At 44.5% G+C, this 17,066-nt stretch overlaps 1 protein-coding gene across 2 annotated transcripts in view; it reads right to left on the bottom strand.

Moving 5' to 3' along the window:
- LOC138073846 (protein argonaute-1) overlaps positions 1–17,066 on the bottom strand; it is a 30,720-nt gene that overhangs the window by 12,104 nt on the left and 1,550 nt on the right. The window contains exons 2-11 of one of the 2 annotated variants that reach the window (XM_068965774.1): positions 13,470–13,653; positions 11,009–11,129; positions 10,390–10,571; positions 9,854–9,990; positions 9,495–9,629; positions 9,185–9,272; positions 8,375–8,522; positions 4,090–4,209; positions 3,612–3,734; positions 3,342–3,475 (exon numbers count right to left, since the gene is read on the bottom strand). In XM_068965774.1, the coding sequence (XP_068821875.1) occupies positions 3,342–3,475; positions 3,612–3,734; positions 4,090–4,209; positions 8,375–8,522; positions 9,185–9,272; positions 9,495–9,629; positions 9,854–9,990; positions 10,390–10,571; positions 11,009–11,129; positions 13,470–13,653 (1,372 nt within the window). Of the gene's footprint in view, positions 1–3,341; positions 3,476–3,611; positions 3,735–4,089; positions 4,210–8,374; positions 8,523–9,184; positions 9,273–9,494; positions 9,630–9,853; positions 9,991–10,389; positions 10,572–11,008; positions 11,130–13,469; positions 13,654–17,066 lie in introns of those variants that run through there. The other variant, XM_068965775.1, reaches the window with a different exon arrangement.

Genomic DNA, 17,066 nt, shown 5'->3' on the forward strand with positions numbered 1-17,066 from the left:
GAGTCTAAGAGGAAGGAGACATCATCACATCTAGTGTAAAAACCACATTTATAGTTGGGTAGAACAACGTAGGACTGGCTAAGTGTTCAATGGTATAAGTAGAGAGCTGAGGGAGCCCAGCAGAACGGGAATTCTCGAAGTCTCGCACCTGTCCCACTCAAGCAGCTGGCTCCTGTGCTCTAAGTCTACAGCAATAGGAAGATGTCCAAGAGGAAGGCCTCTTGGCTCAAATTAAACAAATGAGCTTCCAACAGTGATCAGAGCACAGGAGATGCTTGGGAAAAAGTGTGCTCCCTCCTCCCCTATGGGTTGTTAGAAGCCTGAGAGCAAATAATTAAACAAGCTTCTTTCTTTGGGCTTTAGAGCTTTACCCTAAGAAAGGGAGACAAAGTTGGAAAAGAGGGTACACATGCAATAGATTAAAAAAAAATCAAGCTACATAAAGACGACAGAATGAAAGGAGCAGTAGGAAATTCAATTTGTGAAAAACCGGCATTTAGATTAAAAAGCAACAATGCACAAATAGAGAAAAAAAGCAATTGTTTAAGGGATGTTATTATATAGCACACAAATACCAATAAGATGGGTTCAAAAACCTATGCAGTGAGAAACTAAATGTCTTCAATCAGTTTAAAAAAAAAACATGAGATTAATACAGTACAACACAGTTGTGTAAAATTTTAAACCACTTACATAGGTATATAACATATATAAATTGGATAGAAAGGTTATAGTAATTCAAGAAAGTGACTGCATCAGGAAGGAGAAATGAGACTATAACGGAGGATAGAAAGGACTGTCAAATTTATCTGAAATATTTTATTTACTTTTTAAAAAGGATAAAATAAACATGACAATACTCTGGATGATAGACACATGGATGTTTTCCATATTATGCTATTTTTTTAAGTTTTTCAAACAAACATTAGAGTAAAAAATACAATCTATTATTTCACGTAACTATGGCGTGCTGCGATTCATGGGGTCGCAAAGAGTCGGACACGACTGAGCGACTGAACTGAACTGAAGTGCCAGGACTCTGAAGGACTACTAAGAGTGTTTCTTCCACTTCTCTGCTTGGCATACAACTACAGCATAGCTGTTAAAAAAACCCAATGTATTAACTAGCTTCCATTAATAAGTGGGACTCTACTTCAAGAAAAGTGGTATTCCCTATCTTCTATTACCAGATCGCACTTGGGGTATTATGTCCAGGGCTGGGGGCCACAAAGTGTTGAGAAAACTCTAGGATGGGGACTGTCTTAAAATCTTGTCCTAAAAGCGACACAGCTAAGGTAACAGGGCCTCTTTAGCCAGAAGAAAAATTCTGAGGGTTGACCCTAGGACTCCCTTATCTGTCCCCAATTACCAATTTCTCTCCCTCCATGACCATCTTCATCTCTTCCCCTTATGTCTCAGTGGAAATGACGGCTTTTCCTGTGCTCTGGATCCCATTCCTTCATATACATGTAGGAACTTTGTTCTATTTTCTTTCTAGTTTTTCTGGATTCTGTTTTCAGCCTCTGTTCACTATGCACATTTTCCATAGACAATCTCATTCACTGCCATAGCCGAGAACTCCCAAATCTTGAATCTTTAGCCCAGGACTATATAAGCAACTGGCCCAGGTATACAAGTCACATATTACCCCCTGCATCCAGAGATCACTGCAAGAAGGCTGTTGTCTGATGAACTGACTACTTCCTAATCAAAGATTCTAGGTTTATCAGGTTCCGTGCCCCAAAATATCCAAACAACAAGTTGCTCCTCAAAAGGACAGGACGGGGGCAAGACATGAGAATGAGAGAGAGACATACCCAGCACAGAACAACCAACAAGGTGACACAGAGTTGAGAGCTTTTCTAATACCGGTTAAGAAATCAGCCCTCCAAAGCCTGGCCAAGGCTAAGAGCAGCCCTGCTGCTGCTGCTAAGTCACTTCAGTCATGTCCGACTCTGTGCGACCCCAGAGACAGCAGCCCACCAGGCTCCCCCGTCCCTGGGATTCTCCAGACAAGAACACGGGAGTGGGTTGCCATTTCCTTCTCCAGTGCATGAAAGTGAAAGGTAAAAGTGAAGTTGCTCAGTCGTGTCCGACTCTGTGCGACCCCATGGACCCCATGGAGCCTACCAAGCTCCTCCATCCATAGCATTTTCCAGGCAAGAGTACTGGAGTGGGGTGCCATCGCCTTCTCCTAGAGCAGGCCTAAATAGGGCCAAAATCCCAAGAACTCAGGACAGGAGATAAGAGATACTCATTTAAGAGAACTATAATTGTGACGGAGGTAGCTGTGCATCTGTGAGGGGAGAAGGAGGGCCACAGTCTCCACATTCATCAGGGGCTGCTGTGATCCACTCTTATGAAAATCCCAAGGTCAGGTGAAGCCACCAGGGCACACATCTCTACTGATTCCCATCACTGCCCAAAGTGGTCAGCTCCACTGATTCTTTCTCAGCTCCACAATGCACTGACCATACTCCAGATCCAAAGAAAACAAAGAGCCAGCACTTCAAAGGGCAGCAGGAACTGAACTGCATACTTCTAACGGGTAACTTTTGTGGTATTTGAAAAATAAAAAAGAAGACTGCAGGGGGAGGGTCAATGATTTATTCACTTATTCACTCACTCATTCAAGACCATTATTCTCCTAACCGATTCCTTCAAGCCGCTTGGCTATGTCACTTTCTTCATTGCTGTCATCTACTCCCAGCTACTCAGCCACAGGTGGCTCAGAGGCCCTTACAACTCATGTTCACCTAACTCAGGTCACTCGGACCCAACTGAACAAATTCTGTCCATAGGAAAGGACAGCTCAGAGTACCAGCTGAACTTTTATTTCTAATCAGGAATATAAGCTCTGAAACTTCAGATCTGATTTGCCCCCAATTTGACACCTTCTTGATAATGCAAACCTTGTACAAGTTACTTAACCTCTTTGAGCCTCAGTCTGCTGAAAATAGAAATACGACCACTACTCACTGTGAAGATGAAATAAGAGAACATAAAATTAAGTACAATGTCAGCATAAATATTATAGTCATCACTACTACTATTTACCACCCATGTTAAATATTCCAACAATAAAACAATTCAGGTCTCCCTTAGGAGGTTCATGTCCTGAAATTATCATCTCTGACACAGATATGGCTCCTTATCAAGACTCCTGACCACAGAGGGGCAGAAAAGAAGCAGGAAGAAGTTTAAGCCAGATAGCACAGGGGGCAGAGTCAAAAGTCAGAAAAAACAGACTACAGAGCAAATCTTGGCCCCTTGGGAGCAGAAGAATTTAGGCAACTCTACAGTCCTTCCCACCTTTCCACCCACACACTCAACCTCCTTACTTGAGCACTTCTTCTCGACACTGTTTTTGGGGTGCGAAGCAGGCGATGGCCCAGACTTTGATCTCAATGCCATTGTAGAACTGTTTCCCCCGCATGTCCCAGACACCCTGATTGGGTGTGGCAATGGCCCGGTTCTGGGGATAGGCAGAGGGGGTGCCCAGGTGAGCTTCAATAGAGCCAGGTGGGTAGGGGAGCAAAAGCCACTGGCCATAACAACCCAACCTCCCCCCATAAGCCCCAGAGACGTTGTCTGGCCCTGACCCTGCTCACCCGGCCGCCATACTGCAAGATGGGCGCCGGCAGCACTCGTCCCGTCACCTCCGTCATGTCATCCTTCACCTTGATCCCAAATTCCTGGATGTACGGATCTAGGTTGTAGCTGGCATTCTTCATCTGCAAGACAAAAGAAGGGGATCTCAGGAGAGCAGTAGCTTGGCAATACTGCTCACCCTCCGGGTCCCAAGCAGAAAGCCCTGAAGAGCAGCTGAGGCTGGTAAGGAATACCCCTAGAAAGGGGGAGAAAGTGGAAGATGAGGTAAGTGGGAGCAGATGACATAGGGAAGTAATACAGGAGAAAAGAAGAGATAGGAAGCAAAGCAGCTACAGGGTCAAGAAGGAAGAGCAGTCCCAGGTAACCAATCCAGACTTGTTTTCCTAAGAGTCCTGCCAAGGCAGAGAAGCATCTACTTGCTACCAGGGACTTCCATGACTGAGCACCAAGCATACGTTTCTCTGCATCCTCACTGACCAGGCGGCTAATCTCCTCTTGTCTGTCTGGGGCCGATCTAGCTGTAGCCTTTATCATGGTTGAAGTCTGGTTGTCAGTCAGCTTCTTAATGCAGCGCTGCCCAGCCACAATGTTACAGACCTAAGGAAACGAGAAGAACAGGTAGCGCTGGCTTGAGTAGAGTCTACCCTGTGACCAGAGCCCCACAGAAAGGCCCTGGCTGCCAGTCCTGAGAAATGAACTACAAAATCTCTTGTTCACAGACAGGTCAGTTAGAAAACATTCATGTGCAATACAGAAGTCTATAGAGCCACTTTGTGATTAAGGGCTTAGGATCCAGAGCCAGATGTGGGTTCAGGACTCATATGTTAAATACAGAGAACAGTAACAATTGTTTGGAGACTAAATAAAATAAAACGCTTAAAGAATCAAGTACAGTTCTGAACATAGTAAGCACTCAGTGGTGGTGGTTTAGTCACTAAGTCGTGTACGACTTTTGCAACCCCATGGACTGTAGCCTGCCAGGTTCCTCTGTCCATGGGATTCTCCAGGCAAGAATACTGGAGTGGGTTGCCATCCCCAAACACTTAGTAAGTTGTAGCATAAATTATTATTTACCAAAGGACCCGACCTAGAACTTTTCTTAATACTAAGAAAACTCAATATACACAAACTGGATTCTTAGTAGGCAGCTGTCCAATGGTAACAGGCAGCAGGTTGTTCCATCTTGCAACACACCAGGAGAACTACACCTGGTTAGTTCTTAAGCCCCAGTACACAGGTGATCGCGGAGCCCTTGGACTATAGAAATCACTGTCTCTGTTGACTGACGGTGTCCTCTGCTGGTATGAGGAACATCTTACCACATGGTTCCTCTGTACTGGGCCTAAGAGAACACAGTGGAGGCCAGTAAAGACTTTCTAGTGACATATAAGATTTCCATTCTATTGCTTCCTGAACACATACGATATTCAGGAAGCCGTGAACAGGAAGCCTTTTGGCAGAGGAGAGAGAAACAACAGGTTTGGAAGACTTGAGTTTGAAGTCCAGCTTTGCCAATTCTAGATGACGTTACCTTGGGCAGGACTCTTAAACCACTCTAAGACTCTGCTTCTTTAATTTTAGTCACAGGAAAAAAACACTAGCTGTCTCTTAAAGCTGTTGTGAGGACTGAGATGAAATGAAATGTAAAACTTGCTCCCATAGGGCCAATACTCTAAGTACTGATTCTCTGCCTCATTTCCAGAGTTCATGGTGAACAATGGTAGGGAAAACCAGGACAAGGTCACCTACCCTTAAACTCTGTATTTCAAAGAATACACATTAGTCAATTTACTTAATGAAAACCCAGAATTGTTAAAATTTGTAAGGTTGCTCTCTTGAAGGCAATTTAAAGGTGCAGATAATTTCAATTACAGAATCAACACTAGGAAAAAAAAAAAGCAGAGATGTGGAGAAACTGGATCCCTTGTGCATTGCTGGTAGGAATGTAAAACGGTACACCTGTGTAGAAAACAGTATGGTGAGTCCTCAAAAAATTAAACACAGAATTACCATATGATCCAGTAATTCCACTTCTGGGTATGTACTCAAAAGAAACAAAAGCAGGGACTAGAACAAATATTTGTACATTTATCTTCACAGCAGCATTATTCATAATAGCTAGAAGGTGAAAGCAACCCAAGTATCCATCAATAAATGTGTTATATACATACATGGAAATATTATTCAACCTTAAAAAGGGAGTTCTGACCTACTTTACAACGTAGATGAACCTTGAAGACATTATGCTAAGTGAAACTGGCCAGTTTAAAAAGGCCATGTATTACATAATTTCCTTTGTATGAAATGTCCAGGATAGACAAATCCATAGAGACAGAAGCAGATTAGAGATTCGTAGGGGCTAGTGTGGAGGACAGAAGGAATGGTAAGTGACTATTAATGGGTTTGGTCTTTCTTTGGGGGATGGATGATGAAAATACTTTAGAATCACACAATGGTAATGATTATGCCACTCTGTAAATACACTGAAAACCACTGAAGTGTACATTTTAAGAGGGCAAACTTTATGGGATGCGAATTATGTCTCAATAAAGCTATTCTGAAAAAAATATATCACCTACAATAGCCTGTATGATTTGACCCTGTACCTCTCTCCAAAATCATCTCCTACTTTTCTCCTCATAAACTACATGCCAGTCACTATGTCCTTCTATCTCTCTCAAGAATATCCAAGCTCTCTGCTGCTTACGTACTTGCTATTAAACTCATGCCTGAAAGGTTCTTCCTTCAGGTTGTTAAAAGATTGGTTCTATCTCATAATTTGGGATTCAGCTCAAATGGCTCCTAAAAGAAGCCTTCCCTGACCACAAAAACTAAAGTGAATCTCCAACCCCCTCCACTTTATGACTGTCCCCAGTATTCTTACCTGGAGAATCCCATGGACGGAGGAGCCTGGTAGGCTACAGCCCATGGGGTCGCAAAGAATCGGACACGACTGAGCGACTTCACCTCACCTCACCTTAACCTTATGGTACTTATCACCATCTGAAACTATCTTATTTGTCTATTTTCCCCTTCTAGATTTTAAGCTCCATGACAGTAAGGACCCTGCTTCTCTTGTTGCCTTCCTGACACCTCGGAGTATATGACTTTAACAGGAGCTCAATAAATATTTGTTAAATAAGCAACAGTAAAAATCAAAATATGTCATTATGTAAGTTATTCACCATGGAAACTATTGCTTAAACAGAAATCATGTCAATTTGCTAACAGATCTCAGCTTGCAATAGCTATTACCTAAAGCCTATCTACTTAGCTGGAACTGCCCCTAAAGACTTCTGCTTCCATCTCAGAGAACATGCTGTCCTCACCTCATTTTCTATGCATCAGCAGCTATTAACCATGTCAGAGTTCTTGGGTTTGGGGATCTCTTCTTTCTCCCTTCAGCCTAACTTCCTCTGGTTAGTTCTGAAACCCCAAAAGCTCACAGAAGGCTTAGGTCCCAGATATCTGACCCCCACTGCTAGAAGAGAATAAGACAGTACTCTATGCTAGTGCTTCGTCAACATAAACATTCATATTTGACAGAATCTTTGGATTCTGTAAAAAGAGATACTGATAAAGCAAGCCTAGGTGGAACCTGAGATTCTGCATTTCAAACAAGCTCTCAGGTAATAACTATGCTCTTGGTCTGCTGACCACACTCTGAGAGGCACTGGACTAGACAATGAAGCAGTCAGAGGTAGGTTCTCAGTAGACATTCTGGCTGCCAACAGGGAACACCTAAACATTATGGCTGTTGCTACTAAGTCGCTTCAGTTGTGTCCAACTCTGTGCAACCCCATAGACCGGAGCCCACTAGGCTCCTCGTCCCTGGGATTCTCCAGGCAAGAACACTGGAGTGGGTTGCCATTTCCCTCTCCAATGCATGGAAGTGAAAAGTGAAAGGGAAGTCGCTCAGTCGTGTCTGACTCTTCGCGATCCCATGGACTGCAGCCCCACCAGGCTGCTCCATCCATGGGATTTTCCAGGCAAGAGTACTGGAGTGGGATGCCATTGCCTTCTCCGAAACATTATGGCTAGTATATAACAAACCAAATACAGACTAGTGGTTCTTCATTTGCATTCTATGACTTAAAGAGCATTACTATTCTTTCTTTAATTGCAGAATTTCAAAGGTTGGCTGAAGCATAAAAATATGACAGATCTTGGTTAAAACTTTTTCAAAGCAAACACATTGATGACTGGGGAAATAGGATTTCCATTACAGGTAACATTCACCTCCAATATCTGTAAAATAAAGTACATTTGTATCTTTAGGTTATTTAGGGTTCCCAGCTCCAGATAGGGAAAGAGAAATTAAGAGGACATGAGTGTATCTTAGAGTGTTCATTATCTTTATTGTAGGGATGTCAAAACGCATCAAATGGTACACTTAAAATGTGCAGTTTATTGTATGTCAACTATAAATAAAGCCATACAGAAATGAAAAAATAAATAAATAAAGGACACGTGTGCAGGTATCTGAAATCTCTGTCCTGAATGACTAATTACTTATTAAACAGTAAATACATATAGCTTCGCCTCTGCCTGGAAGTCCTGAAAAACCATGAGAGCAGGATGGAGGATAAGTAAAGAATTCAGCAGTTAAGAATGATGACTGCGTTTCACAGAATGACCTCTCAGAATATCACTTTTCCAAGACTTAAAATGATGAGATTATAAATGGAAGAACAGACCTCTGACGATCTGTGTGCAGGTACAATGCTTGTTCCCCAGCCCGGCCATTACTTGGCAGCCTCACCTCTAGGGGCAGGTAGGTATGCTTTTGTTCCTGGCCAACTTGCAGGCAAGGCAGGTGGGGATACTTGAGCTGCAGGTTATATTTCTGCTTGAAATACTGGGCCACTGTGCACTCCACAGTCTGTCCACTCTCTAGCTGCAGAGGAAACCTGTTTGGGGGAAGGGAAAGAGGTGTCATAGTCCAGCATTCAAAAACACCTTTCTAGACCTATAACCATGCACAAGGCCAGACTTGACTTCATTCCTTTCCAGCCTCTGTGAACACTCCTGCCACTCACAGGAAACCAGAAGCAACACAGGGCTCAAGAGTGAAGCCAAAGATTTGAAAAACAAGTTATACAATGGTCAGATCATATCTGATTCATCTGTATTTCTAATGTTGAGCATGAAGTCCGACACACAGTAGTCACTCATGGTCCAGCACAGTCTGAAGTGGAAGATTTTAGACGAAATCAGTGACAACTTTCCCCAAGGTCTAACCCAGGATCTCAGCTTTCTGTTTCAGGAGTAAGTTCAGAGAGATTCTAACATTTGTAGAACTGAGAAAGAAGCCAGGGAGACACTTGCTTTACAGTAAAAGTCCAAGAAGGAAAGGTAGAGACCAAGAAGGTAAAAATGGTAGGGACAGTCTCTATCAATGGATCTGGGAATGTTAGGGGAGGGATGCCAAATTCCTACAGTTTATCTTCAAACACAGAGCTCATCCTCAGGGCCAGGTCGGGGGATGGAGAGTGTGAACGGAGTATCTTGAAATATGTTCCTGGTGGCCCTCTTCCACCAGTGGTATGGCTTAGCAGCCCCATCAACTTACGTCTGATGGCTGGCAGGACGGCGGGTAACATTACACACGCGGTATTTCCTCTTCATTTGTCCACAGTGGGTCACTTCCACCTTCAGGCCTGGGACACACACACTGCTTGTCAGAGTTGGAAAAGGTTGCTCATGTGCCCAGGCTTGGCCTCTCGCCTGAATATATCCCAAGGGGATTTCCTTTTAGAACTAAAGAGAAAGGAGCACTGATTCCCCTCCCCACCTGGTTGGGTCCTCACCCTTGATCTCCTTGGTGATGCGCACACGAGAAAGGAGCACTGATTCCCCTCCCCACCTGGCTGGGTCCTCACCCTTGATCTCCTTGGTGAAGCGCACACGCTGAGAGTCCGTGAGGGCTTTGGGCTGCTCATCTATGTTCCTGATGTCGAGCACCTCACACATGAACTCAATCACTGGCTGTGCCTTGTAGAAGGCAGTGGCTGAGACTGTGGGGACAGGGTAGGTACAGCTCAACTCAGATTCTGTCTTCCAGAATAAAGGGAGGCACTGCTCTTTACACCCTCTTCCTCATAGGGTATAGGGATGGGGGAGGGCTCCCAGGGCTGCAGGGATTAGACTAGGAGTGTGGTTACAGAGCTGGGAGGGATGAGGCTGGGAGTGTGGTCACTGGACTCAGGGTGCCCCTGGCTCCATAGCTCTCCCCACTCACCATCAATGTTGAGCATCATCTTCCACATGGCAGGGCGCACAGACTGGTGAAAGCCGAACCAGACCTCGCGCCCACCCCCCAGCGGGTGGTAGTAGCCCTCAGGCGGTGAGAAGAAGGAGCGGCCCACAGGGGTGTACCTGGCAGGGACAGGCAGAGAACTGGTCCCTCGGGCACAGGCCCCCACCCTGTGAGGCATCCTGGGCACGGAGGAGCCCTGGCCTGGAAGGCAGGACACCAGGGCTTTAATTCCAGCTCTCATCTTTTACTAGTTGTGTGACTGACCTTGTACAAAACTCTACCCTTTTTCTGCCCTGCAGAGACAGATGGGGTGAGGTCCAAAAATAACTAAAAGGGACAGGGCCAAAGCTTTGTACCACCTCACTGTATATGCACACTTGCCTGGCATACGGTAGGGTTTCAAAGAATTTTTTATTTGAAAGGCATACTGCGGGACCTTAAAATATATGCTCATTTCCCTCCTCCTCCCGTACACTTCTGCCACCACTAGTAGCCCAGATATTAACCACACCAAGTACCTCATGGATGCCAGGTGCCTCATGGCTACATCCAGGGCTTGCACAGACTCCAGGGGAACAGGGATCTGGCCACTGACCAAGGCTTCATGCAGCATGCGCCAGCTCACAATGGCCAGCCACTTGATGGAGACCTTGAAGATTCGATCCTTCCCTTCCCCAGGGATTGTCACCTCAAAGTCAACCTTCAGGAAAGAGAAAGGAGTGAAAGATTTCCAGTGCTTTCCCACAATTCAATGTTCCTTGCCCTGTCCCTAACCCCTAAGATTTGCCAAGAATCAGCTTCTTAGGCTGATAAGGACTCACAATGAAGACTTCCGAGTAAATCCAGCCCCTAAGTCTCCAGCCACCTTGGCTCAGTGCATCTCTCTGCCCCTCTCAAACACACTTAGTAGGAACTCCTTCAGGTCTATTTTAAGTCTAATCTCAGTCTGTTTGGGACACAGACAGACATACAGTAGGCTAAATAAACATAAGCACCTACCCATCCCTCAACCTAAACCACACTTTCTCAGCACGAACAATGAAAGGGATGTCCGGACGCCAGACTCCAAATAGGCTTACTTGAGCTCTGTCCCTCCCCAGACCCTTGACACAGGTCCAGCATGACTCCCAACCATACCCGTTCATTGCCAATAGGCAGTGCTGTGACAGTGTAAATGTTCTTCTTTCCATCATACACGGGCTTGCGGTCACCAAATATCTGAGGCTTGAAATGCTGGACCATGTATTCCACCACTTCCCTGTGGAGAATGGGAAAGGCCAGAGGAAGCTGAAAGACTACTATTTCAAACTTCTGGAACTAATTTTAAGTCCAGGCAATGTCCCATCTACCTACCAGCCACTAACTCTGTCCTACCAGCTACTAATCACTATAAAAGTGCTTCTCAAGCTGCATATGAATCACCTGGAGATACAAAATGCAGATTCTGATTCAGCAGATTTAGAGCTAAGTCTGATGCTCTCCATCTCTAACATGCTGTCAGGTGGTATTCTTGGTCCTTGGATCACCAAGGCTCCAAAGGACCCAAAAGGGTGACTGTGAGTGCCTTCTGAACAGAAGAGGAAGCTGAGGCGAGAAAGGCTTAATCTCAGGGTCTATCCAGAATCAGGAACAAAAATCCAGGCTGCTCCAATCCCCAGGATGATAATCAAAAAAGGTAGAGGAAGAAGCCTGAATTGGAATAGGAATAAAGTGTGGAAGAAGAACCTCATCTCTTCCATCTCTCTCTGAAGCCTTTAGTTCTACCATCCTGTTTTCTCTCCATTATTATCTCTTTCTTGATTTCACTTCCTGTCCTCTGCTATTTAGACTCCAGAGTATCCATCTATCCTTCAAAATCCCAACCCATCTGACCCCTTCACTTTCAAAATCAAACATCTTGAACAGTACTGGATAAAAAGACTGAGAATATACATTGGAAGCCAACTGTAAACACATGCTTTCAATGTCAATTAGGCCTCAGTGCCGCCCAGCAATTTTTCCTAACTCTGATCATTTCCATCCTCGTAGGTTGTGTCAAACCTTCTCCACGACCCCCGTAATGGGTTCCACAGAATCCATTCCTACCTCAGATCAAAAAGCATCTTTAATAATTTTGAAAAGAGTACAGTGTAGAAGGCAAGGCCACCCTCAAGTTTCCAGACATATAAACAAACACATTTATATACACAAGCCTTTCCTTTTTCTTTCCTCTCACACTTGAAATATCCCTTCTATGTATAAATTTTTAAGTATCTGAAAATATGTTCAACATCACTCATTAGAGAAATACAATTTAAAATCAGACTAAGATATAATTCTCTACTTACCAGAATGCCAATGATTAAAAAATCCAATATATTGAATTTGTGCAGATACGGGGGGACACCTTACTAATGGGGATATAAATTGGTACAACTTACCTCAAAAAAAACAAACAAACTGGCATTACCTCAAAAACTGTAAATGTACTATGCCAGCAATTCTAGTCCTAGGACTTTATCCTACAGATACATTCATACTTGAGAGCAAAAATATCTCTATTAATATTCTACACAGTTTCATTTTGTAGCACAAGTTTAGATTTGACCTAAATGCTCCTGAATAGATTTATTATTAAATATCTTATAATAAAGAATAAGGAACCTGTAGGTACTGATATGTATCACTTTCCAAAATACGTTGCTCAGTGGAAAAAGCAAGGTGCAGAGAAAGATGTATAAAATTCTATATTCCGTGTGTTTTAAAATGTTTGTATACAAACATGCTTGTATATGTATAGAAAAATATCTGGAAGTGTATGAAGGGTAATAATGAATGCATCTGGGGAAAGGGACTAGGGGACTGGAGGTCAGGGTAATAGGAGACATTTTTCACTGTTACTCTTTCTGTAATATTAAAAACTTTTTTTATATTGTGCATGAATAGTTTTCAAATAATAACAAAATAAATTAATTTTGAGAAGAACTATTACTTCTTCTAAGGCTAATTCCTCAAACTGTGTATCCTATATGTCTTCCTGCCTTAGCCAGAACATCCCACTCATTCCTTTCCTCCCTGTCCTGTACCTTTAACTTCTCCTACACTAGCTCCTTCTTGGTTTATAAACATATCCACGTCTCATTCTTAAAAAATTTTCATTTATTCATTTCCACAAATAATGAAATGCAGCAGGCTTGAGCCCTAGAATCTTCTCAAGCCAACACATTCCTTCTCTCCCATGCTTCACTATCAACTTATCTAGCAAAAAGCTATCTGCTTTCACTATCCCTACCACATCATCTTCCACTTATTTCTTAACTCACTCTTACCAACTGAGCCACCAGGGAAGCCCCTATTCCTTAACTTACTCTTAGATTACTAGCCCAACTCCTCCACTGGAACAGCTGTAGCAAAAGGTTATCAATAGTCTCCATAGAGCCAAATCCAGTGATCTATTTCAACATTTACCTTAAGTTAGAATCTCTTCCTTGAAAATGTTCTTGAATTTGGTGATATCACCTTCAACGAGTTTTTCTTTTACCTCTCTGGATTCTTTGAAGGCTGTGAGACTTAGGAAAATAAGGACTACCTGACTTAATGGCTTCTGTGCATCACTTACCGGTTGACTCTGCGAGGACACTTATCTGGCTTGATATCCACTTCGTAGTGATAGACGTCAATCTTAGGGATGTCCACTTCAAAGTAATTGGCCAGGAGCTTGATTGGTTTCCCCACAGTGCCAATGCCAGGCCGGCGAGGTGCCTGGAACACCTGCTGCAGGGGGGGCAGGTAGGCACCTGCAGCTGCAAGACAGAGAGCCTGGTGAGGGTACAGTCTGGTAATCTCCTTACCACTCTGATCAGAGACAGCACAAGGCCTCCTAGAATGAGAACAGCAGAGTGTAGGGGAAGCCTCTTTCCTGTCTACCCAACCTAAATGAGGACTTCCACTGGTTGAAACCCAGGCCATTTTTTTTTTTTTAATTTTTTCCAGTTAGGAAAATTACCCTTGTTATCTATCTTAAATTCATCAAGTGAGTACATAATAACTTCCTATTACAGGTTAAATAAAGGGACTAAATTTGGCTCTTTCTTTCCTCTACTAGATTGAGACATCTGCCTCCACCAGGTATCCAGCAGACCTTATTATCTGTCAGCTAGATGCTCACTTCACTCATCACCATCCTGAACACACAAAAAAGCATCACCTTAAAGCTCCTCCAACGGCAGGCAGGAGGAAGACCTAAAGAAGGCCAAGTGCCAGGGCAACAAGCAAGGAAGAAGGCCAATGTCTGGGAAAAGATTAAGGCAACAGAATGGCTGAGGTTGGAAAAGGAGAAAAGGTTAACAGGACAGATTCTGGAGACCAAGGAAAGGAGGCTGAAACAGGGAGCTGCTAAAGGCGCTAGAACTGGAGGTCACAGCAGAAAAACGCTTGAATTGGGAAGGAGGAAAGGCTGGAATAGGGGCTGGGGCAAGACAGGTTAGAGCTGACAGCCTAGGCAGGTACTTCCTGCAAGTGGGGAGAGAATGAAGCACAATTTCAAAAGAAGAAAAATCTAGGGAATGAAGGTAGGCTAAACATAGGTGACTAAGGCAAGAGCAGGCTAGAGTAGAGGATTTAGGAAGGAGGGGCAGCAATTATCATGCTGGAGAAGATGAGATTACTGGCTCTGGGAAGAATACAAAATTCTCTCCAGGCCCACATCTCCTTCCACACAGAGGGCCCCAACAGTTGCAGTAGGGATCAATTTTAAGACACTGGAGGCCCCTGAGAAAGGGCTAGGGCTGGGCCAACTCCCACTACTTTCTCCTCTAATGCCAGCAGCCTGATTGCTGCCCCTGGTTTTATTTTCTAGCTTGAGGGGAAAGGGAAGACAAAAGGAAAACTGCCTAAGAGAACCCTTTGTCCACATCAACTATTGTCCTGGCCAATAGAGGACCAACCCAGTTGGGAGGAGAGAGGGATAAAACAGCCGAGAACCTCCCATTATCAGAGATCTGCTTTCACAGTTGGCCAGGCTGGGGGGAAGGGGCATATCCTCAGCTGGGGGGGTCAGGAAGAGGTCAGAACCCTTCAAGGGAGGGGCATGCTTCCCAGAGCTAACTGCTATGTCTCCTTCTAACCACCTGTCAAGCCTACCCTACAGGGAAACAGGGAAATGGAGGCCCAGCCTGAGGAGAAAAGGCCTTCAGAACTCGGCTACCTGGGGGAGTAAAAGCTTAACTACTAGCACCTGGCCACCTACTGTAGAAAGAGCTGGACAGAAATTATATACAAGCCATAGTCAGACATACACATCCAAACACATACTTAGAACTGGACAGTTTACCTTCGTATACATAGCCCTCACCAACCTAGATTGTGAGTTCTTCAAAGATACAAAGACTGTATCTGCCTTGGTCAGTGCTGAATCTCCAGTGTCGGGCATACAGGAGGTGTTCAACACACAGAGAAGAAACGAATTAACAAACAGAACTGTAGACATACCACAAAGAACACACAAGCACAAGCACACACACACGCACACACACCTGCAAACTGCTCAGAAACAATTATAAATCCAGCTCAAACAAAACCCTAGAGGAAGTAGCTGGTAAGAGATACCCTTCCCCTCCCCACGTTCTTACATTCCATTCACCTCCTTAGCCTCCCAGGCTGAATAATTGCTTGGAGTCTTGGGAGAAAGACATCCCCTAGAGCTAGGGGCTGGGTAGAAATGATGGGGGATGGGACAGACACTCTAGTCTCAGAGTCTTCTCTTCCTCAGAAATAGGACTACACACCAGGCTAAGCCTTAGGCACCCTCCATTCCTAGGAGGCTCTGGGAAAACAGGGAGGCCCCCACGCTCCCCTTCATACCCAAACTAGGGAAGGCAGGAGGAAGAGAGAACCTCTCTCCCACCCCATCCTCCTGCAAGTCTTACGGCAGTACAAAGTTCCCCCAACCCCACCCTGCCCCCAGCTTTTAGTCTGAGAAAGGGAGACACTTCCCTTCAGACCCAGACAGGGACAGACGGCCACTTTGTGATGCAGATGAGGGCCCCAGCACCGAGGACAAAGCTTGGGCCTTGAGGGAAGGGGGCGGGGCCGTCCTCTGCAGACAAAAGCAAGGAGGGAGGGGCTCTGAAAAGGACACTCCCCCTCCCCCATCCCCAGCCAGCCCTGGGAAGGAAAAGTAACAGCCTAAAGGCCTGGCTCAGGGACCCCTTCCCTGCAGTTCTGAGGCCCACATACCTACCAATAGGCTAGACTGCCCATTCAAAAGACAAACTCAAGGCTACATTAGCTGTCCAGTAAGCAAAGAAGAGCCCAATCTCTCCAAAAAGAATTTATCCACACATGAAGTACAGACAAATTATTAGATATCCATACAATGTACTTAACCATTTATGTTCACAATGGAATGTGACTCAATTGAAAAAACAAAGATGTACTTGTGTCAAGGCCTAGCCATTAGTTGGTTCCACAGATAAATCAGACACCAACTCCACCCTCTAGGAGCTCCCAGTCCAGTATATGTGCTTGAAACACACCTAAGCACAGACAGCACATCTGGCCTTGAGCCCAGTGAAGCCAGAGACAACACGCTGCTTTGTGTACTGTGTCCTCCAACCTCCAAGAAAACAGTCCTAGCCTAGGAAGGAGGCAGTTATGGGATCCCTCTACTCACAGCTTCCAGAATTAATTTCAATCACACCCTCTGATGAGGTAAAGGCTGCCCCATTACGCTACAGCCAACTCCAGATACCAGGCTCTAGTTCCTTCCCTAGAAGCTTATTTATTGTAACAACACCAAAAACCAAAAGTCAATTTTTTCATCACTCTCGAGACCACTCGGAATTCATCAGAATAAAACCATAAGCAGTCTGGTATGGGTGCCAGCTCCCACCAATCCGTCTGGACTTCCATGTCCTACTACTCTAGCTCCAGGGGTTGCTGCAAGTAGTCTCCAGCCCAGAAAACCAAGAGAGTTCATGGAAAGGAGAGAGGGGCCTAAGGGAAAAAGGAAGCATTAATAGTTTTCTGAAGTCAGTTGCGCCCTGCATTCCACCTTATGGCTTATACAGCCTTTACAAGGTTGTTTCCATCTTGGTGAAAGTAGTCGATAAGTACTTAAAGATCACTGAATGAATGACTTGAATGAGGTGGCAGGAGCTATTTCCTTAAGAGTATAAGCTCTGGTATAAAAGACAAAGATGCCTGCTTCAACCAG

Source organism: Capricornis sumatraensis, chromosome 2, assembly GCF_032405125.1.
Source record: "Capricornis sumatraensis isolate serow.1 chromosome 2, serow.2, whole genome shotgun sequence".
NCBI classification, from domain to species: Eukaryota; Metazoa; Chordata; class Mammalia; order Artiodactyla; family Bovidae; genus Capricornis; species Capricornis sumatraensis.